Source organism: Impatiens glandulifera, chromosome 3 (genome assembly GCF_907164915.1).
Source record: "Impatiens glandulifera chromosome 3, dImpGla2.1, whole genome shotgun sequence".
Lineage (NCBI taxonomy): Eukaryota > Viridiplantae > Streptophyta > Magnoliopsida > Ericales > Balsaminaceae > Impatiens > Impatiens glandulifera.
The window spans coordinates 50,310,208-50,336,780 of record NC_061864.1 but is presented as its reverse complement, the minus strand read 5'-3'; the positions used below and the strand labels follow the sequence as shown (position 1 = coordinate 50,336,780).

At 31.1% G+C, this 26,573-nt stretch overlaps 1 protein-coding gene across 1 annotated transcript; it reads left to right on the top strand.

Moving 5' to 3' along the window:
- The first annotated feature begins 23,835 nt into the window (after positions 1–23,835).
- Positions 23,836–25,017, top strand: LOC124930341 (ring-infected erythrocyte surface antigen-like). Its single transcript, XM_047470694.1, has 6 exons — positions 23,836–23,934; positions 24,018–24,038; positions 24,153–24,254; positions 24,343–24,369; positions 24,692–24,718; positions 24,865–25,017. Exons 1-6 carry the CDS (start codon positions 23,836–23,838, stop codon positions 25,015–25,017), a joined length of 429 nt encoding a protein of 142 aa, XP_047326650.1.
- Positions 25,018–26,573: the final 1,556 nt, after the last annotated feature.

Sequence of the window (26,573 nt, the reverse complement as noted above, 5' to 3'; positions counted from 1 at the left end):
AGATTGATTTCGGTTAGGTTAATTGAATAAGCAACGAAAAGAAGGAAATGACACGAGACAAGATTTTTTTATGGATGTTCGGAGCAAACCCTCCTACGTCACCCCTTCTTCTCAGGTTATGAGAAGGATCTCCACTAACTTTCAAAGTTACAACAATAACACTGCCGGTCGAGCCCAACTCGCTACTCGCCGGTTACACCAACTCACTCTTGATGTAATACAACAACACAACACAAAGAATACAGAAAGCTTCCAGTTTATGACACACCGGTTTTGGATCGTAAAAGTTTATCTCTCTAAGATTTTTGTAACTTATCGCTTTTCTCAGAAGAATGTGATTCCGCATTAAATGAGAACGCTTCATCTTCCTTTTATAGTAGATGAGATCCCAACGGTCATTTTCTTCTCTCTCCGTGGAATTGGTTGATCATTATCACGCTGGTGCAGGAAGGTTGCTTGCATGTTTCACTTTCCTCAACACTTGGCAAGCATGCAAGGATTCTTCAGGAAAATGTGACGTTACCGGTTTGCAGATTTGGACACGTGTCAGGCATGCACCTTCCGGTTGTCAACATTGAATCAGTAAATCATCATTGCTTTCCTCGCATGCTTCCGATTGGATCTTATCTTCTTTTATTCTTCCGAGACACGTCTATTTCGTTACCATACGTCACTTCTGTAGATTGTAGTTTCCGGTTTTGTCTCTTACATAATGTAGTCCAGCTGGAATGTGAACTTTTGTCTTTGTTGGCCGGTCACTTGAGAGAGTAAAAACCGGTTCTTCTGATCTTGACTTGATCACTTGGAACTGATTTTCTTTGAAGTGTTTCAGCAACCGGTTCATGAGGCTCCAGCCGGTTCATACGATTTGATCTGCACCTGCACATGAAAGTTAACAATTGTTTAATTTTTCTAGTCGGTTCCAAAAATTAACTTTACTTAATTTTTCCTATCACCCTAGTTGAATTAATGCAATTTCCAAGAGCAAATACCTTCATAGAAAACGATTTTGCCTTCGGTGATGATATTCACTAGTTGTACTATGAGTGAAGAAAATAGACTCTCTTTGAGAGCGTTTATGACCCTCGGAAATAAATTTAGACCGAGAGTATTAAGCACTGTCGGAGAAATTATAAATTATTTATGAGAGCATTTGATCTGCGGTCGGAGAAAATATAAATTATTTGCGAGAGCATTTGTTTTGTTGTCGGAGAAAATATAAACAATTTACGAGAGCTGATATCTACTGCTCTTAGAGATAATTGTTTTTTTAAATAAAACGATTCTAAACCAATTATTACCTATTTAAACCAAAATAATTTCAAACAGAAATCATACACAAATTAAAAATATCAAATTTCATATACAATCAACCAAAATCCAATTTATCCAAAAATACATCATCCAATAAACTGAAAACCCAATTCATCCAATAAACCAAAACCCAATTCATCCGAAAATACAATTATCCAGTATATCATAATCGCCGCTAGTTGGTCAAAGTTTTAAAAGATAAAACAAGTTTAAACAATATATCATATACTAGACTGATCTAGAGGTGGAGGTGGAGGTGGAGGATATCTCGCCATAAAGCCGCTAGCTGGTTCTAAAATTCTTCCCTTTATCTTTCCATTTGTCTTCGTGTTTCAAGTTCTTGCTCCTGTAATCGAGACTCCAGATCTTCTATTTTTCTCGAAGACTCAGCTTGTAATCTCGCAGACTCATCTTGTTCATTGCGCAATTGCTCGAGTTCTTGATCTCTCCGCTGCGAATGATTTCCACCCCGAAAATCTCCTCGAAAGTGGGTGGGCCTCATCCCGGATTCTATTCCATGACCCTCTCATGCCCTTGATGTCCAAAAATGCTTCCGGTCAACTCATATTCGGACATATTGGGATTTCTCTCAAACGTCTGACGCATCGCATCCTACAAAATGAAATAAAAGTTGATTAGTTAATTATAAACATCAATAAATAAGTGAAATATGAAATAAACTTATAATTTTCTCTTGTACATGGGGATCAACCACACGAGTAGAGTCATCACCTATTCTTTTTCTATTGTGTGTCTCATAGAAAATGTCAATGTGTGATGGCGTCCTACCCATAGTCTTCTTCTATGAAGATTAAATAATAATGTTAATTATCAAAAATAGTTAACATATTATTGACTCTTAAATAAATATACTTACCATTTTCATTGCCACTTGAGAGAATGACACACTCCCCGCATGATGTCAATTGAACATTCTTCCGGTTTTTAGAATTTCTCTCACTTCTTACCTATTTTTGAAAACATAAATTCATACTTAATTATATTGTAAACAAAAATGTATAAAGTTTAGAATTTAAAGATTCACCCAGAAATTGTCTCGTAGAAAATGGCGATCCAAAATGTAATTCCAATCATCTTCTGTATAATCACTCGGGATGTGTGCTCTGATAGCTGCTACATCTTTATTATGAATCTTAACATGATATTGGTTGATATAATAGTAGAACCTATCCCATGACACTTTTTGTTTCTGATAATGCTCAATAGGTTTCGGTACTGCCTCAAAACGATTCTGCAAAGACACAAGATAATTAGAGAATGAAAGTTGATAAAATAAGATATAAAAAACTTACCTTTACCGACTTCCATAGATTCTCTATGTCGGTGGAGCTGATATCACATTGGGATCCCGAACCACGGTCCCAATATGTCTAGACCATATTGTGTTATTGTCGCAACACACATTTCCATTTGGTAAGAATTCTAATGTTTTTTCTCATCCCGAGTTCAACTTCGAGAGGGCAGTGTTCATATTTTCCCCCCGACCTTTTATCTTTGATGTAGATCCTACAAAAGTATTAGAAAACATTAATAATTTATTTTTTATGTATTCAAAGAATTATAACATGGGAGGATGATGTCGTCATCTCAACTTCCGAAAACGTCAGATCTACATGGTCGGATGTGTCATCAAGGAGATCAGTTCTTCTTTAGAGATCATCGAGCTGCCCAGACATGTCTCCTCTATAAGTTGGTTGTTTCTTCTTAGGTGCCATCTTTCCTGTTCAAAAAAGATGTTACAATTTTCAAACAGATCCAACATCAAACAAATTCATTTTAATGTCAATTACAAAGCTATATATTATACTCATAAAACATACAACTTTTAAAAACATATAATATTAAATAACATGAAACCTTAATTAGATGTTCGAATAACGTGGGTTTATTATGGTCACTATTTTCCAACCCGGTCTTGATGCCATATTTGGAACGTAAAATACTTGTTTCACTTGACTTGCTAAGATAAACGGTTCATGATTCTGATTTTTCAAAGTACGGTTCACATTAACACTTATAAAACCATGTTTGTCTATTTTTATTCCCCGATCTCCCAAATGGACATCAATAAAAAGAATCACTCATCTTCCACTAAAGTATTCGACTTCAATAATATCCTTCAGCACTCCGTAGTAAGACAATATTTCAGTATCATTGTTACCCAATACAGCAACACCACTGTTTTGAGTGATTAGGCCTTCATCGTTTCTCTCAATATTGAATTTGTACCCATTAATTCAACACGACATGAATCTCTTCGCATAACTAGTAGGACCACCTCCTAATATTCCTAAATACTTAGAAATATTTTCTCCATGTTGAGAAACCTAAAAAGAGATGAGTAAAATTAGCATATTTACTGTAATGCAATAAAATTAAATAATAATTGTAACTCACTCTTCTTTTGAAATAGGCTACGTAGCGTCTATCACGCTCATCAATTAGTATGAAATGATTATCATAGTCTCTCTTGAACTCACTACATACAATTTGAATGAAAAAATTGAGTGAGTCCATGCATATTATTGACAGATAAATTTACAAGTAATAATTGAACAATTAATTGTAAATAGATTATGTCTCCGGACAGTTCTTTAATATGTATGAATGAGCCCTTTCTCGATCACCCGGTTCGTACGTGTAACTAATTACCTTTGAAAACTCTTCTAAACATATAAATATAGATAGGGTTTAATTTCGCGCCGAAGTACGCGGGGGATCTTGATCTTCCAAATATCTCGCACATAAGTTAATACTTTCATTCACTAGATAACTCTCACTGATTGAACCCTCGGGAAATTTTTTATTTCTAAGATAATTCTTCAATGTACCCATGTACAACTTAATGGGTTACATCCATCGATATTATACGGGTCCTCCAAGAAAAGCTTCGAACGCTAGATGTACGGGAAAATGAACCATTATGTCAAAAAAAGATGGAGAGAATATTTTTTCAAGCTTGCATAGAATTATAACAATATCAAATTGAAGTTAGTCCAAAACACGTTTATTCAACGACTTACAACATAATAACCGGAAAAACTTCGATAGATTCACAACTACATCGTAGACATCTTCCGGAATTAATCCATGTATTGCTGGAGGAAGAAGATATGTTATGAATATCATGACTCTTTAAACCCCGAATCTTATTTTCATCCAAGTCAACACATCCCGCAATGTTAGAACAGAATCCTTCCAATATCTTTAATTTTTTTAAAAATTCACATATTTTTTTCTTTAAACTAAGAGAAAGTGTGTATGGGGGCAGCGGGACACTAGAGAACTCCATCGACCTCAACGGGATGTAATGAGTGTCTTATGCTCATGAATTGTAAATCTTTTCAAGCGTTCAGTCCATCTTTTGCCTTCTCTTTCACATCCATCATTGTACCGACAATGCTATCGCAAATATTTTTCTCAATATGCATGACATCTAGATTATGTCTCAACAATAGAGTTTTCCAGTATGGTAGAGTAAAGAATATAGATAATTTGTTCCAATTATCTCCTCGCACATCATGACAGATTTTTGTTCTTTTTGTACTTAAAACAACGTCTTTGAAATTCCGAGCTTGCATATAAGCTTATATACCAGTACCTGACAATAGTGGAGGGGGCATTCGATATTCTATATTACCGTCAAATGTTTCATGTTCTTTCCGGAATCTGTGATTAGGGGAAGAAAACGTCTGTGATACATAAAACACTCTTTCTGCCAATTTGTCAATCTCATTTAAATAGTACCATTAATACAACAAGGACAAACAAATTTTCCCTTAGAACTCTAACCAGATAGATTTGCATATGCAAGGAAGTCGTTAATAATCCATAACAATGCAGCATACATGTTAAAATACTCTGAAGTAGATGCATCAAAAGTTCGAGCACCTGTATGCCATAAGACCTACAATTCCTCAATCAACGATTGTAGAAAAATATCAATCGCATCACCAGGACTCTTAGGGCCATGAATTAACATGGATAACATAAAATTACATGAGTTCATCCATATCGTCGGTGGTACATTGTAAGGTATTATAACAACCGGCCAAATGTTGTATGATTGTTTTCCATTAATAAATGGTTGAAACTCATCACTAGCTAAACAAAGTCTTACGATTCGGGGATCTGAAGAGAAATTACTGTAGCGTTCATCAAACGACTTCCAGGTCATAGAATCTGCGAGATGCCTCAAGACTTCATCGTCTACTCGACTATCTTTGTGCCATCTCATTAGTGAAACCATTTTTGAAGACATGTATAATCTTTGCAGCCTTGGTGTCAATTGAAAATAACGTAGCGCCTTAGCTGAAATGTGTTTCCCATTCTATTTTGTCCAAACTGCACCACTTGACTTATCAAACTTCCATCTCAAGGTGCCACACACCTTGCAACATTGCAAATCATTATCCTGCTTACGGTAAAGCATATAATTATTATTACAGAAGTCAATCTTTTCATATTTAAGACTGATATCTGTAATAAATTTTTTACACTCATAATAAGAATTAGGTAAATAGGAATTTTTACTGATAAAATCTCATCTTTGAGAAAATTTAGCAATAGGTCGAATGATGTATTTGTCCATTTACCAACATTCTTAATATGAAACAACTTCAATAATGTGGAAGCCTTTGAAATTCGATAACCTTCATACAAAGGTTGTTTTGAATCATCCAACAATTTATAGAATGTTATATCATCGTCAACAAGATCTTCCAAAGTAGAGTGTTGAATGTTAGGATACAAATCATTGAGAATATCTTCCATATACTGGTCATCAACATCATCAACTGTATTCTCTTCTTCTATAATATTATCATTAACATCATCGTCGTTATTTGATTCGTCATCATCATCATCATTACCAACATCATCAACTACATTCTCTTCTTCTATAATATTCTCGTTAACATTATCGTCGTTATTTGATTCGTCATCATCATCATTACCAACAACATCAACGTCATCATCAACAATATCATTTGTGGACCTTCTTTTACCGTGAAAACACCAAAAATCGTAGTTCATTCTTATATCGTGTATAATAAGATGTGTCTTCACAACAATAACACTCTCTTAATGTCGATTTGCACATTTAACGCAAAGACACACAATCTTTTCCCTTCCAGTAGCGCATTGAGTAAATTTTATGAATTACTCAACGCCTTTCATATATTGTGGATGATCTCGACGTAAGAGCATCCAACTTTTGTCCGGAATTTCCATTTTCCACTATAATCTAGATTTATATCACATTTTAGAAACTTATTTATCAAAATTTTTAAATAAATCTATGTATATATGACTTAGATTTAGAAATTGATAATAATCTAATTAAATGGTAACCTGAATAGTCATGAGTTTCAACAAAGTGATACTATAATATTCCAGCTTATTATGCAAACAATTTGGCTTCATTGACCTACACACCCAATAATTCTCATAAAGATTTGCAAAGTAATATAACACCAAAGAAATCAGACTATAAAATGACCGAGAATAAGTATTATGTCCCATTTCAATACTAAGCAGTGCCATAACACTAGTATAGGGTCAAGGAAATATGTGGAAGTCAGTTGATTTATTTATTAATCAAAGCAAACCATGGCATAGTGGTCTGAAAAGTGGATGCCCACTGGTTCAATTCCTGCTAATCTCACTTTTTATCCCCTTTTTTATGTCGCACACTTTATATTTATCATTGAGAAAACCTTAACATCCCTATTTCTTGTTCATTCAGAAAACCTTAACATCCCAAGAACCAAACATTTAAGAAATACGTTTTTCAATTTTACCTTTTCAATTATTCCTTATTTCTTGTTCATTCGTAAACCTTAACATCAAAATAAAATACATCTTAGCACATACAATCCAAACATCATCTTTCTAAGGAAAACCTGCACCAAATCCAACATGTTGTAACACAAGTTCAAATGAAAACCTGCACCAAACTGAGTTCTAAGGAACATTTTAAAATAGGTTTTTCCATTATCAGTCTATATTGTCAATCTAGAACAAACCAATATCACATCATAACAAGTTCAAAATATAGTCACACCATAAGGTTAAAACCATGAAAGTTCGAAATAAAAACTAACATCAAACAGTGAAAAATATAAGCTTGAACATCATAACAGAAACTATTTAATGAATCAACACAAAAAACAGATTCTCTAAATAAACCAATTCGACTACTTTATAAATATGCAGATCATTCTCAACACATAGTTAGAATAAAATAACCTAAAACAAAGACAAATCTTACATTAGACAATCTAAATTCTAAGTCCCTAACACTAAATGAAACTACAATATTCCAACTTATTATGCAAACAATTTGGCTTCATTGACCTACAAAACCAATTATTCTCATAAAGTTTTAGAAAAAGTAATATAACACAAAAAAAATCATACTGTAAAATGACCAAGAATAAGTATTATGTCCCATTTCAATACTAAGTAGTGTCATAACACTACTATAGGGTCAAGGAAACATGTGGAAGTATAGCTCATTGAGTTTATTTATTAATCAGGGCAACCCATGGTATAGTGGTATGAAAAGTGGATGCCCTCTGATTCAAATCCAAACATCAAAATAAAATACATCTTAGCACATACAATCCAAACATCATCATCAGTCTAAGGAAAACTTGCACCAAACCCAACATATTGTAACACAAGTTCAAAGGAAAACCTACACAAAACTGAGTTCTAAGGAACATTTCAAAATAGGTTTTTTCATTATCAGTCTATATTGTCTATCTAGAACAACCCAGCATCACATCATAACAAGTTCAAAACCAACTGGATCTTCTGAAATTCATAATTGGTTGTGTAGACTAATTATTGAGTAGTGTGTTACCACTATAAATAGATTAAGACTAACAAAACAATAAAAATTCAGAAATTAGTCTATAAATCGACGTTCCATGTATAATAGTGACTAAATACTCACTCCTCTATAGATCAATGATACGTGAGAGTTGAAATGGTACATTCAAGCTGGACGACGACTGGACCTAAGAAATCAGTCTATAAATCGACGTTTTATGTATAATAGTGCCTAAATACTCACTCTTCTATAGTTCAATGATACGCGAGAGTCGAAATGGTACCTTCAATTTGGACGACGACTGGACCTCTGGACGAAGATGTGCCGATGTATAAAATCGATGTTGTTGTTCTTGTGCAATGGATCAGAATCAGAAGAGTATCGGACGGTTATAATAATTGGGCCGATGGTGAAAGGAAAAAGAGAGAATGAAGAAAGAAAGAGGGATTGCATTGAGGGTCAAAATTTAAAACTATCTGCGAGAGCTAAAAGCAATCACTCTCGGTGAATATTTAAATTGAATTTACCCTAGAGCATTAACTAATAACTCTCGGTAATAAAGCTTAATTCCTAGAGAAATTGAATTCCCTCGCCTATTATTTCATTATAAACAAAAGCTATTGAACGCGCTCAATAATTTAAATATTTCCGAGAACCTAACTATGCCTCAGTGTGTTTTCTCGGAAATTGCATTATTTCTACTAGTGAAATCTCCTGTATTAGTGTGCACTAATTTTTGCACTAATCTATTTAGAAAATTATACTGCATTAGCATTTGCACTAATAAATATGATGTGTATTGCGAGAACTAGTGCAAATCGAATGACATATATTGTAATTATTTTTTAACTCTAAGGTTAAATCCCTTGTATTAATATGCACTAGTTTATGTACTAACCCGTTTAGAAAATTATATTGCATTAGCGTTTGCATTAACAAATATGATGTGTATTGCGAGAACTAGTGTAGATTGAATGACATTTTATAATTATTTTTGAACTCTCGAGTATAAATCCCTTGTATTAGTGTGCACTAATTTTTACACTAACTGATATAGAAAACTATACTTCATTAGCGTTTGCACAAACCCATATGATATTTATTGCAAGAACTAGTGTAGATCGAATGTCAAATATATTATAAATCTTAACTAGTAACAATTTTAACGTTAACTAATTATTAATTATTTCTCACCAACCCCATATACCCATGTACTTCTTTATTAAACTTATTCAATTCTTCTTTTTCATCTCCTTTATTCCATCACCATCTTTTCCCTATATTTTTCTTACATTCTTCTTCATTTTATATTATTCATCTATCATTTTCTTTTCCAAACTCCATCTTTCATCACCACTTTTGAGAGGATCTTCATATATTGGTCACCAAAATAAAAAACATCAATAAATTAGTTTTGCATTTCAAGTTAATCACCATTTCAGGATAATTATGTCTATATTTATACTTTATATTTATAAATTCTATCATTTACTTTATCTATTCTTATATTTCATTATATTTGGATATATATATACATTAATTTATTTATGTTTATATAACATGACAATTTATAAATTGCTGAAGACCTTGAAATTTCTAGATGGATATGCGTCAAACTTGTCACAGTGTGTTGACACAACCGAATCAAGGTTTATTGGATTCAAAAGTCACGATTGTCATATTTTTATAGAAAATGGTGTTTCCTATTGTGTTTAGGCGATTATTACCTAAATTTGTAAGGGGAACACTTACGAATTTAAGTAATTTCATGAATGACTTAAGTGGTATAACTTTGAGCTCAGACCAAGTGGATAACTTGCACTCTCAAATTCCGGTAAATTTATGCAATTTGGAGAAGATTTTTACAACCTCATTTTTTGATCTAATGAAGTATCTTTTGATACATTTACCATATGAATCAAAAATAGGAGGTCCTGTATAATACAGATGGATGTATCCTTTCGAAAGATATATAACAATTTCATACTATATTTTTCCCATAATATTTATTAAGTTGTAATATATGTTCCTAAATTTATATTTATGTTTCTAATGAGTGTGAAGAAAAAGGTGAAAAAGAATGTCATAATAGAAGCGTCCATATGCAATGCATATATTCTAGAAAAAATATCCAAGTTTGCTTCATATTATTTTGAATCAAAGGTGAGTTGCAAACAAAGACAACCACAAAGGATCAATGAAGGGCCAATAAGCATAACCGAATCACCGTTTTCGATTTTTAATTACCTTGGACGTGGAATTGGTGGTTCATCAAAGAGATTTATGCCTAGCCAAAAAACTTTAGCGGTTCACAATTATATACTATTGAATTGTCCGAAGGTGGATCCATATTATGGTAACGAATGATTCAATTTGAATTATAAATTTTATTGCTTAAAATTTATATCATGATTATAGGGCCTTTTGTGACATGAATATCGTATTAGATCCGGATGAAATAGATTGTCAATTCTTGTCATGGTTCTGATCAAATGTGATGAACTTATGATTTCACTTTGATTCACAATTGATATTATATGGTTCAAAACATGTTTAATGATGTATTCATTAAATTTGTTTTCCAGGTTGTAAAAGACAATCGACGGATTTCGGAAAATGATATACCTTATTTCATCTCATTTGGTCTTAAAACGTCTATAACCACATATTCAACTTACTTCATCAACGGTTATGTCAGAAGGGCAGGTGATTACGGTTCTAATAGATCAACGATGTATAGTGATATTTGTGTTCATGGCAATAATGTCGATTACTATGGACTTTTGGATGAGATTATTGACTTACAATACACTGATTCATGTTTACGTGTTGTTCTAATCCGATGCATATGGTTTGATCCAACAAGAAGTACTAGAGTTAATCCAACATATTTTGATTGGCATTAATATGAAACATAGATACACTAAATAAGATCCATTTGTTCTTACACAACAAGCCATACAAGTATATTATTCGTATTATCCAACCCCAATGAATGGTCCTAATTGTGAATGGTTGGCCGTTTGTAAAACAAAAGTAAGGGGAAGGATTGAGGAAATATGGAAAAATGAGGTGGATGTGGAGTATCAACAGGATTATTCGACCATTGAATTGTATATTCTCTTCGATATAACGTTGTACAATGTCAATAATTTGAGTGTCCCAAATATTTTGGATTGGATGAAATTGAATTACATGGGACTGACTCGGAGGAAACTAAAGATGCACTAAATTATTTAGATTACACTACAAACAGAGATGTTGAACTTATATTAGGGGAAGAACTATCTAGAGATGACATGTTTTAGATGGCTAGTAAAATGGTTTATATTATGGCATATTATGGTTTATTATACGACATATTATAGTTTCTTTTAGTCCTTAATATGTTTATTTTACTATATATATTGGTTTATATTATTGTTTATTTGTGTACATGTTATGGTATATTTTAGTTAATATTATGGTGAATTTGAGTGTATATTATGGTTCCTCGAACTTCCTCGACTGTCAGCCATGACTTTTAGGCATTTCAATAGAATCTCCATTGAAATAGTTGTTAATTTACTATATTTCTATAGCTTCTTTGTCTAGGATGAAGAATATATCAATTAATGTATGTGTTAGCTAACTAGGGTTTCTTTCCCTTCGAACTTTTGAGCTTTCAGGATTTCAAATTATTAATAAGACTAAATGTATTGCCTGAATGATTCACCCAACCTCATGATAGCCCACTTTCCTATCGATATTATCAATGCCGATTCTATGTAGGTATCCCCTTATAGTTTCCATATACGTATATTATGTTCCTCTCTATTTACTTACTAAGGTCTATGTGTGCTTAGTTTTATCAAGGTCTTGATGTTCTAACCAACAAGGTCTTCCTTCAAGATCAGAAAGGTTTGTGTTTTCTATTCCTTTTTATATGTTATCCCAATTTGCAATGCTATTAAAAGAGCTTGAATCATGATGTATTTTGGTCTATTTTACAAATATTTAAAATGATGTAAGTGTGCCTCATCATTTATTGGGGACTATTAACCCTAAATATGAATTCACTTCAAAGAATTTTAGAGATTCGTCTAGTGTTGTAACTCTCCCTAGATTCCAAATACCTTTGTTAGGGTTTAAAATGGTTTTCTCGTCTAAAGGGCTTAGGCCATTCTTCTATCACACACGTTTCTTATAATTCTTAACTAAAATTATCTAGTTAGCTACATTGGTATCTTATTAGCTGATATATAAAAATCTCCAAGACTTCATCCATCTACACACATTTTACCGTGAAGATGAGATACTGTCAAATTTAGTCATCCCGCTCAATCTTTAAAGACAAGGGTTTTTTAGGGGAAAGTAATGTCGCATACTATAATGGGCCTAATCTAAGCCTGATAGTATTATGGAATCAACTATCGTGAGACCTCAACACCAGTTACACAAGTCAACACTATCCATATATTGTAGTCTATTACTAGATGCTAACTTAGATTGTAATGCCTATGATTCAGTTAGATATGCATAAACCATTTCTAATCATGATCGTATCACACGCGTGGAAATTTCCCTAAATCTCATTAGTGAAAAGATTAAATGAAGATAACATGTTCAACCATGTGTTCTCAAAAGACGAAGCATCTAACATATTGACAAAGACATTGTTCAGGCTCAACATAGTCGAGCTGATCCCAATTGTCTTTATCTCAACCTTCCAATAAAGATGTTAAAAGTATAGCCTAACATTCCTGAATGTAGTAGTTGTAGTAATTTGTGCCACAACAATGATTGGTGTTCGATTATGGGCCAATATGTCATCAATAAGCTAAAAATGCATAAGGTTTTATATCAATGTAAACCGTTTTCTTAGTAATATTTAGATCTTGACTATACAATGGTGTGATTTGAGTATTTTCATCTAATTTATTATCTTCCTACTTGTGTATTCATTAATGGTGATAATTTAAAAAGTACAGGTAGATCATGATGATCCTGAAAACCCCAAATATAGTTGTGATGTCTATAGAGATAGAGATTACTTATGGTGAATCAATGGAACAAGATATTGCATGGAATCAATTAATTAGTGAAAACTGGAATCGGGACACAGTTTGTGAAGAAACTACAAAATTTTCCAAACATCCCAACATGTCCTACCTAATTATACCCAAACCAAAAAAATATATGATTGTTGAACATAGGGTCTCGATAAAGTATAAACCCGATAAGGCATGGGTATAGGCTCTTGAGTATAAAACAAACATACTCGATCCACAATCATCCCTAAATTGTACTATATTAATGTTGGAATGGACAAATATTTTTAGAAGATTTAAATCAATTTGAAACTATTAAAATATGTAATATTTTCCATTTATGCTGTATTTAATAATATACATTAACATTTAACCTGAAAGAGTTTTTCTATCTTTTTATTATTGTTATCTATTGTTACATTTATTCAATAAAAAAACTTTATCTTAAACACTAATTATCTACTATTATTTTCTAGCACTAATAGACTTAATTTTGTTTTTATCTTTGTAATAAACAATTGGATGATATATTTGAAATTGTTATTTTATGGGTGTCTTTTTATTTGATTTCATTTAGTAAATTGTTTTTGAAGTTAGTTCACAAACACGTGGAATATGTAAGACATTGACAAACGAAGGGCTGTATATTGAGACTTGATAGTGCATAAATTTTTCTCCCATAATTTTCTTTCCTAATAGGAAAACAAATATATATTTAAATCATAATTACTTCTTAACAAAGAGATGATTTCATGTTTACTCTTTAACGAAGAGGTGAATGTAATCCAACAAAAGTTTTGACTTACCGTTTTCTGTATTTTACAGTCAGAAACAGAACAAGGACCTCACAAAGTTAGCTTCTATGTTGAGAATGCTAAAGCCAAGGGAATCATGGAGATTCTATTGAAATTTCTGGAAGAACGTGGGGTAATCACTTTTTATCATATAATGATTATCTTTTAATGAATGTCATGATGTCATCTTCATTATCTTGTTTTTCTATAATTTAGAATTTGTTTTAATGCTTATCCTTTAATGACTGTCATCCATGTTATAATTCTTATCCTAAAATGACTGTCATTATGTCATCTTAAATATCTTGTTTTTCTAAAATTTAAAATTGGTTAGGGAACAGTCTTTTCAGTTGTGCACATCATGATGGCTAGATTTCGTAGGTTGGAATATATATATGATATAATTATTATTCAAGTTTATATATATGACATAATTATTATATGTTCTACAAATTTTATATATATGACATAATTATATTATTATATGTAATATCATGTTGAATATAGTTGAATTTAGAAAAATTTGATTTAGTAAGGTAGAGTTGCATGTAAAGTTAATATCATCCAAAATTTGCTTATTTGTGATTATCAAATGTTGTTGAAGAATGCACCATGATGGGTAGGTTGGGGATACAAATGATGTAAGAAAAAAATGCAATAAATAATGTGTTTCGATAAATTGAATAGAGTGTTGATAATAATTATAGATTATTTTTCTAAATGTGCACCGATTGTGCTGAAATGCAGATCTACCATGCAATTGATGATATTGTGGAATATGTCAATGGATGGTTGTAATAATTTTCATTATTTTATGGATAATGTTTGGAAAATTGTATTTGAAAAGTTTCAATTGAATTAAAATTTTGTTTGATAATTCTTTTGCATATTATATATATATCACAATTAGTTTGGATTAATATTGGCAAATGTATCCGCACTTTGTTTTATAATTATAGTGTTTTTCACATTTGTAAAATCATTTGCAACTTTCTTCATTTTATTCGAATTATATATATATATATATATATATATATATATATATATATATATATATATATATATATATATATATATATATATATATATATATATATATATATATATATATATATATATATTTTGAAGAAATGATTGCACAAATTACCGCAAATTTTATTGGATCATTTTCTAATATTCAGTATTTGAATATAATTAAGATTGAGTATTAGAAAATCAAGTGCGGATAAATTGTATTATATCATTTTCAAATATTAAGCATTTGCATATATTTCAAATTTAGTACTATTGCAAACCCAAAAGCGAATACATTTGCAAAAGTTAATGCAAATTAATTGTATTTATATATGAAGATATTGAAGTAATTATTGCATAAATATTGGGGCTTTTAATATAAATATTAATTTAAATGTTATTGCAAAACTTTTTTAACCATGGTTAACTACAGTTTTACAAAATAAGGGATTTTTTTGTTGCATTTTGGGTTTTAGTGCAAATCTTATGGGTACTGATATTGTACTCGATAATGCAAATTTACAATTGGCCGATTTGCAATATAGTTGGTATAATTCAGTTTTAGTTGTGAGCCTCATGAATAATCCTAAGATAATGGTTAATGATTAGTTTTAAAGAAAATATTGTTGCAGACTGTATGTTGTAAATCGATAGATTTTTTATATTGATTTTTCATTTTTTTGTAAATACCAAAAGTAATTAATTAAATAAAACCTAAATTATTTTAAGTATAATAATTTTCCTAAATGTTATAACTTAGACAATTTACTAGTTTAACTTATTAAGAATTCAAAATCAATTATTTTCAAAAACTTAATCGTTTTAACAATTATTGTCTTTGAAATAAATCGTGTAATGAGCCCGTGAGTGAATTTGATAAATTTGCATAGGCTCAAATTTATTAAAAGTATAAATTATAAAATTGGGAGATAAAAAATGAGTGTCTACAGAGATGTGAGAAATGTAAAAATATAAATTATTTAAATTGTATAGAAAATAAAGAATGTCATAGCAATATAAAAAAAAATGACACATAGAACACAATAATAATAATAAACGGAAGTTGGTTCCGTTAAGGAAAAAAAGTCTCGTTTGATAAATAAATGTAAGTTCAAGCCACATATGACACATCTACAAGTTCGAGCTATGTAGGGTAAAAATGACCTAAGTTCGAGCCACATATGTCTCTAATATGAATTTTTATAAATATAAAATAATAAGATTGTTAATTTTATAGACTCAAATGATTACATATTTGGTGAAAATGTATTTGTTTCAGATTAATAGATATATAAGAAAAATATATATCAAAAGATTGTATTGTGCTAAAATATAATTAAATATGATTGTTATATATATATACTGTCAATCCATATTTTTTAAAATAAATTTTAACCCAGAAGCTCAAAACTTTCTAACTTTCTATTGTATTTTACTATAAATATTATTTATAATTTATCTTATATAATTAGATCTAAAAGTATAATTTGATTATGCACTAAGAAACTAATCACTAAGTAACAAATTTATTTATTATTAGTTCATTCATGATTCATGTATACATTCTTTTTTCTCTTTGTATTTATTTTTCTTAAAAAGGAAAAAAGAGAATAAGAAATTAGCATCAAGAAGGGCACTCGCAGATGCCATTAGAACAGATGGGATTCCAACAGCCAGTTTCTCTACAATCATCCGCACTGGAACAGCCATCCTTCGGCTTCGGCCTCAGCTTCGGCATTGGCAGACGCCTTGCAAGACGATTATCATGCATTATTACTTTCTCCTCCGACGAAACAAACCCATTTTTATGATGATCATCACCTGCAAATGCAATTAAACCCAGGTGTAAGAGATCGATTCTATCCAATATTCATACACCAATTTTGAAACATAACAGAAAGATTCGTATATATAGAATAGTTTTAATAAGGTATATATATCTAGAGACTAGAGAGATGACCGGAAACTGTGACCACGACTAAGAGGATCAAGATCAAACAAACACAAGCTCTGCCTTTCATCTTCTTGCCGCCGGCACAAGTTAGGGATTAAGATTGAAGATGAGAGAGAATGTTTAATGGCACAACTATAAGAGTGAGAAAGATCATATCTTTATACTCTTTTGAGTGATTATACTAATTTCTTTTCTAAATTTTTTATTATTAAACTATTTAATATTTTAATTAAAAAATAGTAATCTTTATTAAAGGTACATTTAATAATAAAATATTGAAGAAGATAATAAATATAAAAGTTAATATTTTTCAATTAAATTAGGGATTAAGATTGAAGATGAGAGACCATGGTTAATGACACAACTTTAACTATAAGAGTAAGAAAATCAGATCTTTATAATCCTTTATTAGTGGTTTTAACTTTACTTTAAATTTTATATTTTAATAATAAAAAACTAAACAAAATAATAACTAATAAAATTGGTAATTTTAAAAACTTAAAATATTAAATAATTTAATAATAAAAAGTAAAAGAGAAAAATTATTGACTTTATATTTTTAGAGTGTAACAGGTTAAAGACTTGCCTAAATATCTCTATCACTATTTTAAAATTAAAATATTATATTATATATTTTTTTAGATAAATACAAAATACAAAATTGTTTAATTTTTTAAATAAAAATAAATAAATAAATGAATCCTATCCTCCTCTCAAATTTTTTAAAATAAAAAATCAAATTAATTAATATAAAGAAATTTGTTTTGACAAATGTTTTTTAAAATTTATATATTAATTAATTATTAAATTAGTTAACAAAGAAAAGGTTATAGAAAAATAGAAAAGTTTATAATGGACAGTTGTATCTTTTATTTTATAAATTGCTAACTTGGTTATTAAAACAAATTAATTTGTATTTTTTATTTATAAAACATAATGTGTTAAAAAATATTTTTTTTTATCTAAAATAGTGTAATTATTAATAAATTGATACATATAGATATAAATTGTAAGGAGGTATAAATAATATAGAGTAGTATAAATTGTATAGGTTATTTATGTTTGGTATGAATTATAAAAAATGGTATAAGTTATATATAGTTTATAATTTTGTGTTTGGTATATATTATAAGAATGTAATATAAGTTGTATAAATATTAATTTAAAATTTTAATTATTATTATTTTATATTTATTTATATTATAAATAATATTGTTTATTATTATAAATTATTGTACTATTATTTAATAATTAATATAAATTTAATTAACATATAAAATTAATTATAATATAAATGATAAATTATGTTTATTTAATTTAAATATTATTAATAATTGTAATAAAATAAAATAATTATTTATAATATAAGTAAGTATATAAATTAATAATTATTAAAATTATATTTATAAAAATAAATAAATATTTTTTAATTAAAATATTGAATTATTTAAAAATATATATATTAAAAATAATTGAATATAATAATATTAAAATTAAATAAAATATATTTAATATATTATATAATAATAAGTTATATATAATATTAATCAAGATTATAATGATAAATTAAAAATTAAGTGATATAAAAAAAGTGTTGTATTTAGAGGGACTAGTTACAATTTTATATAAATATGAGGTATAAATTATACATAAATATAATTTATACCAATAGTAAAATTCTAACAAAATATCCTATTAAAACTTATATTATACCAATAGTGATATATCCTTAATACCTATAACAAACGGGTTATAATAAAGAAGAATTTAGGTATTCTTCGGTCAGATACTCTATTACCAAACTTATTTGTGTCCTCTCATATGAAGTTGATATGATTAAAAAAATATTATATATTTAACCCAGCAGAAGGAGTAATGATATTACTAACTAGGTTTTGTACATTTGTATTTGTATGATTAAAAACATAATAGTAATTTTATTCTTATTTATTTACCTATTCATTTTCGTCAATCAAGCAACATATTCTTTATTAGTCAATTATTTCTTCTTTTTCAAGCTTTATCAACTCACTTCGGTCAACTAATAATTTTATTCTTACACACTTATCAACTCACTTTCGTTAGGCAACATATTCTCCCCAACTTACTTCTCTTTACCGAGTTTTATCAATTTATTTCCGACAAACAACAATGTTATTTTCACCCACTTACCAACTAACTTTCATCAACCAACCAACATATTCCTTAATCTCGTTTTATAATTATTACAAATTTGTACCGGGTGAGATTCGAATCCTCAATTTTTATTATGTAAAATGAACATTTAACCATTACACTACTGAAGATTGTTGATTTTTTTTAATAAATTTATATATGAATATATAATTTATATGACTAAAAATTATATACAAAATTTTATATATATAATATATAAAATAAATTTTATAAACGAATTTAAAATATTATTAGTTTAATTATTTAAAATGTTGAATTTATATTATTAGAAATGTCACATGTCTATCAATTTTAAAGTTGATTTTAAAATATAAAGTGATATTAGTTTATGTGGTTAAAATGTTAAATTATATCAAGTTTTTTATTTAATTTTTCAACTCACGACCCGACTCAAGTATTCATATACTCTCACATATATATATATATTAATTACGGTTCTCGACCCGACAATACACATACTTTAAAAATTAAGCATTATTATTATTATTATTATATATATATATAAATATAAATATAAATATAAATATAAATATAAATATAAATATAGATAAAATTTCAGCTCGTTCTTTACTACTCTAATTATTCTAGAAAAAAATATTTTTTCATTTTAAATGTTTAGTTATTGGATGGGTAGAATAATATACATGGTTAAACTTTTAAAATATTTTTTTAAAATGATATAACTTTATAATAAATAATCATAATTGATTATAGAAAATTATATTAATTATTTAATATAATTAATTATTAAAATAAATAAAACTTATTTAAAAAATTAAATTAAATTTTACTGATTAATAATTTCAAAATATTTATTTATAAATAAATCTTTTATCTATTTTAATTTTTTAATTCATTTAAAAGAATTAAGGCTTACCAAATTTGGTGAGAAAAAAATTACTTTTAACTTGAAAAAAAAAATGAATGAAAGAGTGGCTTTGAAGATGAGCAAAACAAATATTGTTCGATTAAAAAATAGAAATTAGTGAAAATTGGTGACTCACATTCAGTTTTTGGGTCTAAGTCTCAAGATGAGAATTCTTTTTGTGGTATTTTCTCTCTCACAAGTAGGAACAAAATGGTAATATTATCATTTTGTCCCTCTCAACAAGATGGAATAAAGAAAAAAAATATATATTTGGTAATAGACTGTCTAAATCCATCCCAATTGATTACTATATTTTTTAGAGTGCTTCTAAATATGCTCCAAGTTGGATGCGTATTTGGTCAAAGTCAATTATTTTTTCATTTAATGATCATTATAGGGTCGTTTTTAAAATATATTTTTTATAATTTCCCTTTTTTCGAAAAAGTGATATGGTTTGAATCTAATATCTATTTATGTTCTTAGGCCTTTTTGGTATTTGAGTTTTCAAAATAATCCAACTAAATCAATTGTCACTTCATTCCCCCTCTCATTCTTCAAATCAATCAAGTCATTAAGCAAAATACTAAAATACCCTCTATTTTAAATTATAATTATTTATTTTATTTTTATATATTAATAATCTTTAAGTCTTTTTACTAAAAAAACATCATCATTTCATCAAAATTATCACAAATCATTATCAATAATCATTTTTCTCTCTTTCCAGGTTATTTAAATAACCTGGACCGAACAAGCCCTTAATTTAAATAAATATAATACTTTAGAGTTATTTAAAAATAAAATAAATTAAAATTTAAGACAAAACAAATGTATAATTAAAATTAAAAGGAAAAAATAGTCTAAATATTATATCTATTTAGTACTAATTTAATATATTATAGGTTGTTGATCCATCTCGATTTAATTATATATATAATAGAGTACTTAACTGTCGAAATCCATCCAACTGGTTACTATATTTGGTAAAGCTTTCAAAACATGGTCCAAATTGGATGCTTATTTGGTTAAAGCCAATTAATTTGGGGAAATTTGATGAAATGGCCCCATAACAGGGGAAATTCCAAAAAAGGCCCGCGCCTGCTAATGTTGGCAAAAAGGGCCATTTTGCCATGCGAAATGTCAAAAATACCCCTTCGGCGTCAGATTTTACGCTCATTGACGCGAATTACCATTCACGCGATTTAATCTAAATCGCGTAAGTTCATCAACGCGATTTAGATGGAACGCGTGAATGGCAATTAGCGTTTTTCAATGTACGTGAATTACCATCCACGCGTTTCATCTAAATCGCGTTGATGAACTCACGCGTTTTTAGATGAAACGCGTGGATGGTAATTCGCGTCTTTAGTCTTTTATATAATTTTTCGGCCCTAATTTAAAACAAAACTTCCCCGATTCTCCCTCCCACTCCGACTTCCAAAACCACGTATTCTCAACTGCCGACTTCCTTCAACATCGATCAAGATCATCGTTCCTCAACATCGTTCCTCGTCCAACATCTTCGACTTTCCACCGTCTATTCGACATCATCGTCTTTCCACCGTCTCTTCGACATATTCCGGTGAGTTTAGGGCTTAAGAGTTAGGGTTAGGTTTTGATGTGTATTATTCCGTTTATATTGATTTATATTGATGTATTTAGGGTTTAGGGTTTGGTTCTGGTTTCGTTTATGTGTGTAAATGCTTTTAGGGTATATGACGAGTATTGTATCAGTGTTCTTATTCTGCATGCATGCATTTCACGTTTATTCATACATTTCTCGTTTAAGAAATGGCATTTCGTGTTTGTTATTTGCTTGTGAAGAAATGGTATTTAGGGTTAGGGTTTAACTTTTGCTGCTTTACTGCACCTTAATAGAATGCCAATGAGACATGTTTCGTGTTTGTTATGTGCTTGTGAAGAAATGGTATTTAGGGTTAGGGTTTAACTTTTGCTGCATTACTGCACCTTAATAGAATGCCAATGAGACAGGTTTCGATGTTATATTAAGAAATTTAGTCAACACGTGCTCCTAATTTGCTGTGCTGAATCAAAAGCCATAAATGATCCACACTGTATGTTCACTTTCTTGGACCATATTGCACTTGCTATAGGAAGCAAATATATCTTTCACTTTTACCTTGATTGAATGCATTTCTAAAAGTGGATCAAGTGTTAATATGTTTAATTGGAGGCTGCATCTAGATGAGTGTTCTTATATTGAATACATTGATTGTAAAATCTTTTTTGATGAGTGGATGACTCGGGAATATATATGTGCATCTATACACTAGATGCTATGATTGAACTTGACCAAACTATTTTCTGTCATGATTTCTTCTGTTCCATTTTTGTTGTTGGTCTTACTATTTAATTAAATACTTATTTTGTTTTGCTAATTATCATGGTGATCCCATGTTGTTCCTTGTTTTGTAGATGGAGTCCACTATAATACCCGAGTTTGCTGGTAGGGTATCTTGGAAAACCAATATGGGAAATATTGCGGCCAAGTTTGCAAAAATGAATCTAACTGAAAGGGTAGAGGAAACCCAATTCAGATTCTTATTCAAAGGGCACCCGTTACTGCGGTTCTCAGGAACGATTATACACCACATGCTCCTCAGGAAGTCCAGCTCAAATTCTATGGAGATGAAGTTCCTTGTGAATGGAGAAGAGCTGTGCTTCGGGATGAGGGAGTTTGCATTGGTTACAGGTCTAAATTTTTGGAGATTCCTTGCGGAGTAAACGATTTTCAATCAGGTTGAAGAATCTCCAACTTTGGTTCTTAAATATTTTAAAAGTATTCCACTTATTAGAATAGCAGACCTTTATTCAAAATTCCTGTCCTGCTCTGATAGGGAAGATGCATGGAAATTGGGGCTGGTATACCTAGTTTTCCATTATCTCTTTGCCCTTGACCCAAAGAGGATAATAAATAAGAAACTCTTCAGCATGGTCGATGACATCGACACCTTCCTCAATTTTCCATGGGGAAAGGTGTCCTTTAGAGCAACCATCAGGGGTTTGACCAAAGACCTTGATCGCTACAGGAAGCTATATCTGCAGAAGAAGAATGCCGCCTCAGGGAAGAAGAACAAAGACAAAGACAAAGATGTCGATGTTTCTTATACCGTATATGGGTTCGCACTAGCCTTACAAGTGTGGACTTATGAGGTGATCCAAACGTTTGTCCCCAATCTTGCAATTAAAACGACGCTTCAAACGGAAGAGTCTGTCTGCCCAAGGATGATTCAGTACAAATCAAAGAGGAAGAGCACTGTCTCTGATCTTCACACTGCCCTGCAAGGCAAGATTGTTAAGAAAATGGAATTGTCTGAAGAATAGAAGATCTTATATGCTGGGGATGACTTTGAAGATATGGGAGGTAATGTTTATGATGTCCTTTTTGATCTTGACTGCAGAAAGAGGAAACTTGGAGATATTTACGATGGAGTTCCTCATAAAAAAACTGTCATGAGGAAGAAAAGACAAATTACTCTAGCAAAGCCAAACCTTCCACGAGAAGAACAACCCGCAACCCTACCCCCATCACCAGCACCAACAGCTCTTATTCTGTCGAGAGCGCCACGAGTAGAAAAGACGAAGACGAAGACGAAGAATCCTCTCCCCCGACTCCAACAGCAACAACTCCCCAGGATAGATGTAGATTGGATGAACTTTCGAAGCAGCTAAATGAATTCAAAACTGAAATGAGAGATGAAATAATTCTCATCAAAACTGAAATGAGAGATGAAATAATTCTCATCAAAACCGAAATGAGAGATGAAATAATTCTCATTAAACGGATGTTAAACCAACTACAACAAGACTTTTCCACACAAGGGGAGAAAAAGAAGGAGAATGATGAAGAAAAGGACGAGGAAGATTTTGAGGTGAACACTGAGGTATGAGTTTGAATGATGATAAATTTTGTGCATTTGGCATTTCTTGCATTTGGTCTAATTAAAGGATTTTTTCTTTTTTGTAGGATGGGCAGGGAGACAATGTTGTGCTGATTTTGGAGAAAGACAATGTTGGGCTTGTGTAGGAGAATGAAGTTGAGGTATGTTTTTCTTGCATTTCTTGCATTTGGACTAATTGAAGGCTTTTCTGTTTTTTGTAGGATGGACAGGAGGAAGACATTGTTGGGCTCTTGGAGAAAAACAATGTTGGGGAGGACAATGAAAATGAAGATCATGATTTGTTGAACGAAAAAAATATTGAGGTATGCATTTCTTGCATTTGGTGCAATTCTCGCACTTTGCCTATTTCTTGCATTTGGACTAATTGAAGGACTTTTCTGGTTTTTGTAGGATGGGCCGTTGTTGGAGATGGACAATGTTGGGACTTTGGAGGAGAAGACAGATGAAGATGGTCAATTGAATATCGAGGTATGCATTTCTTGCATTTCTTGCATTTGGTGCAATTCTCGCACTTTGCCTATTTCTTGCATTTGGACTAATTGAAGGGCTTTTCTAGTTTTTGTAGGATGGGCCGTTGTTGGAGATGGACAATGTTGGGACTTTGGAGGAGAAGACAGATGAAGATGGTGAATTGAATATCGAGGTATGCATTTCTTGCATTTCTTGCATTTGGTGCAATTCTCGCACTTTGCATATTTCTTGCATTTGGACTAATTGAAGGCTTTTCTGGTTTTTGTAGGATGGGCCGTTGTTGGAGATGGACAATGTTGGGACTTTGGAGGAGAAGACAGATGAAGATGTTGAAAAAATATTGAAGTATGCAATTCTTGCATTTCTTGCATTTGGTGCAATTCTCGCACTTTGCATATTTCTTGCATTTGGACTAATTGAAGGCTTTTCTGGTTTTTGTAGGATGGGCTGTTGTTGGAGATGGACAATGTTGGGACTTTGGAGGAGAAGACAGATAAAGATGGTGAATTGAATATCGAGGACGCTGATGTGGTTGATGGGAAATCCGATGGTGGGAATGTTGAGGAAACTGTGGAGGAGCAGGTGGAGGAGTAGGTGGAAGATAATGAAGATGAGGTGGAAGAGAAGGTTGAAGAGAAGGTGGAAGAGAAGGTGGAAGAGAAGGTGGAAGAGAAGGTTGAAGAGAAGGTGGAAGAGAAGGTTGAAGAGAAGGTGGAAGAGAAGGTGGAGGATAATGAAGATGAGGTATGCAATTCTTGCATTTGGACTAATTGAAGACTTTTCTTGCCTAATTCAATGATTTCTTTGTAGGTGGACGATGATTTCGTTGTGCAGAGGGGTAGGAAGGTGGTGCAGAGGGGTAGGAAGGTTGTGCAGAAGAAGGTGGACGATCATTTCGTTGTGCAGAAGAAGGAAGAGAAGAAGGAGGACAAGCAGATAGATGAGGATGTGGTGGTACTGGAAGATGCATCCCACATCCTATTTAAGAGAAAGAGGACGGCGTCGAACGCTGTACTTAGTCCCTACATCGTCCCTCGTTCAAGAAAGAAGGCGATTGTTGTCGATCCTATGTCGACTTGTAATGAGCAACTGAAGAACGAGTTCAAGAAAGAATTTGCGAAAGGGCTAAATTTAAAGACATCCAACTCTCTGATTGCACTGGAGACCTTAAGTTCTTCACTACAATTCTGAGGTTAAATAGGTGGCTAACTGATGTGGAGATGAATGCCGCAATTTGTCTGCTAAGAGCAAGAGCATTCGCTTACCCTAAGACGTACCCGACGGATTTCACCATCTTAGATTGCCAGTTTGCCCCTTTCATTACTTCATACTATGACGATTTTGTTGCTGACTCGGTTGATCCAGAAAAACCAGCTGGCCATACTTTCGCTGAAATCATTTACCACTACTACTGGGGTAGAGAAGATAAACATATGCCCGGTTGGAGCAGTGTTGATGTTATTTACTTCCCCCTCAACCTCAACAACCTACACTGGGTACTGTGTGTTATTCGATTGCAAGAATGGAGAATTGATGTTTATGATTGCGATCAGACAATTTTCAATGACGATGAATTTTGAAAATCCATGAAAGCCATTTGTGAGATGATGCCGTCCTTCCTTCATAAGGAAATGTCTGGAGTTGAAATGGCCAGGTATCCTAACATGATAAATGAAACTTTTAGATTTCAGAGAATCCCACATCCTGAAGTACCAAAAGTAGAATGGAGTGGGGACTGTGGCGTTTTTGTATTAATGTATGTAAAGTACCTGACTACTAAACTTGGTCTAGAAAATTGCATATCAAACAATATGCAATTATATAGAGAAAAGTGGGCAGTCAGGTTGTACCACCAGATTTTAGAGCCATGAAGTTGTAAACACTGAATTATTGTTGTAACATGTTTTGTAAACACTGAATTATTGTTGTAACATGCTGTGTAATACTGAATATTGTTTATCATCATCATTTCAGACATGAATGTTGTACTAGGTATCATAAAAATGTGTAGTAATATGCGTATGCGTGAGTTATGACTCACGCGTATTACAATATGCGTCTTTTATGACTCACGCATATTCTAATATAACTCACGTGTATTGTAATACCCGTGAGTCATAACTCACGCATATTACAATATGACTCACGCG

What these genes read in the sequence shown, in the direction of transcription:
- LOC124930341 (XM_047470694.1), top strand. Translation starts at nt 23,836, where the DNA reads ATGTTAAACCAACTACAACAAGACTTTTCCACACAAGGGGAGAAAAAG. An exon ending in ATTTTGAGGTGAACACTGAG is followed by an intron (nt 23,935 to 24,017) that starts GTATGAGTTTGA and finishes TCTTTTTTGTAG; the next exon opens with GATGGGCAGGGAGACAATGT. An exon ending in ATGGGCAGGGAGACAATGTT is followed by an intron (nt 24,039 to 24,152) that starts GTGCTGATTTTG and finishes TGTTTTTTGTAG; the next exon opens with GATGGACAGGAGGAAGACAT.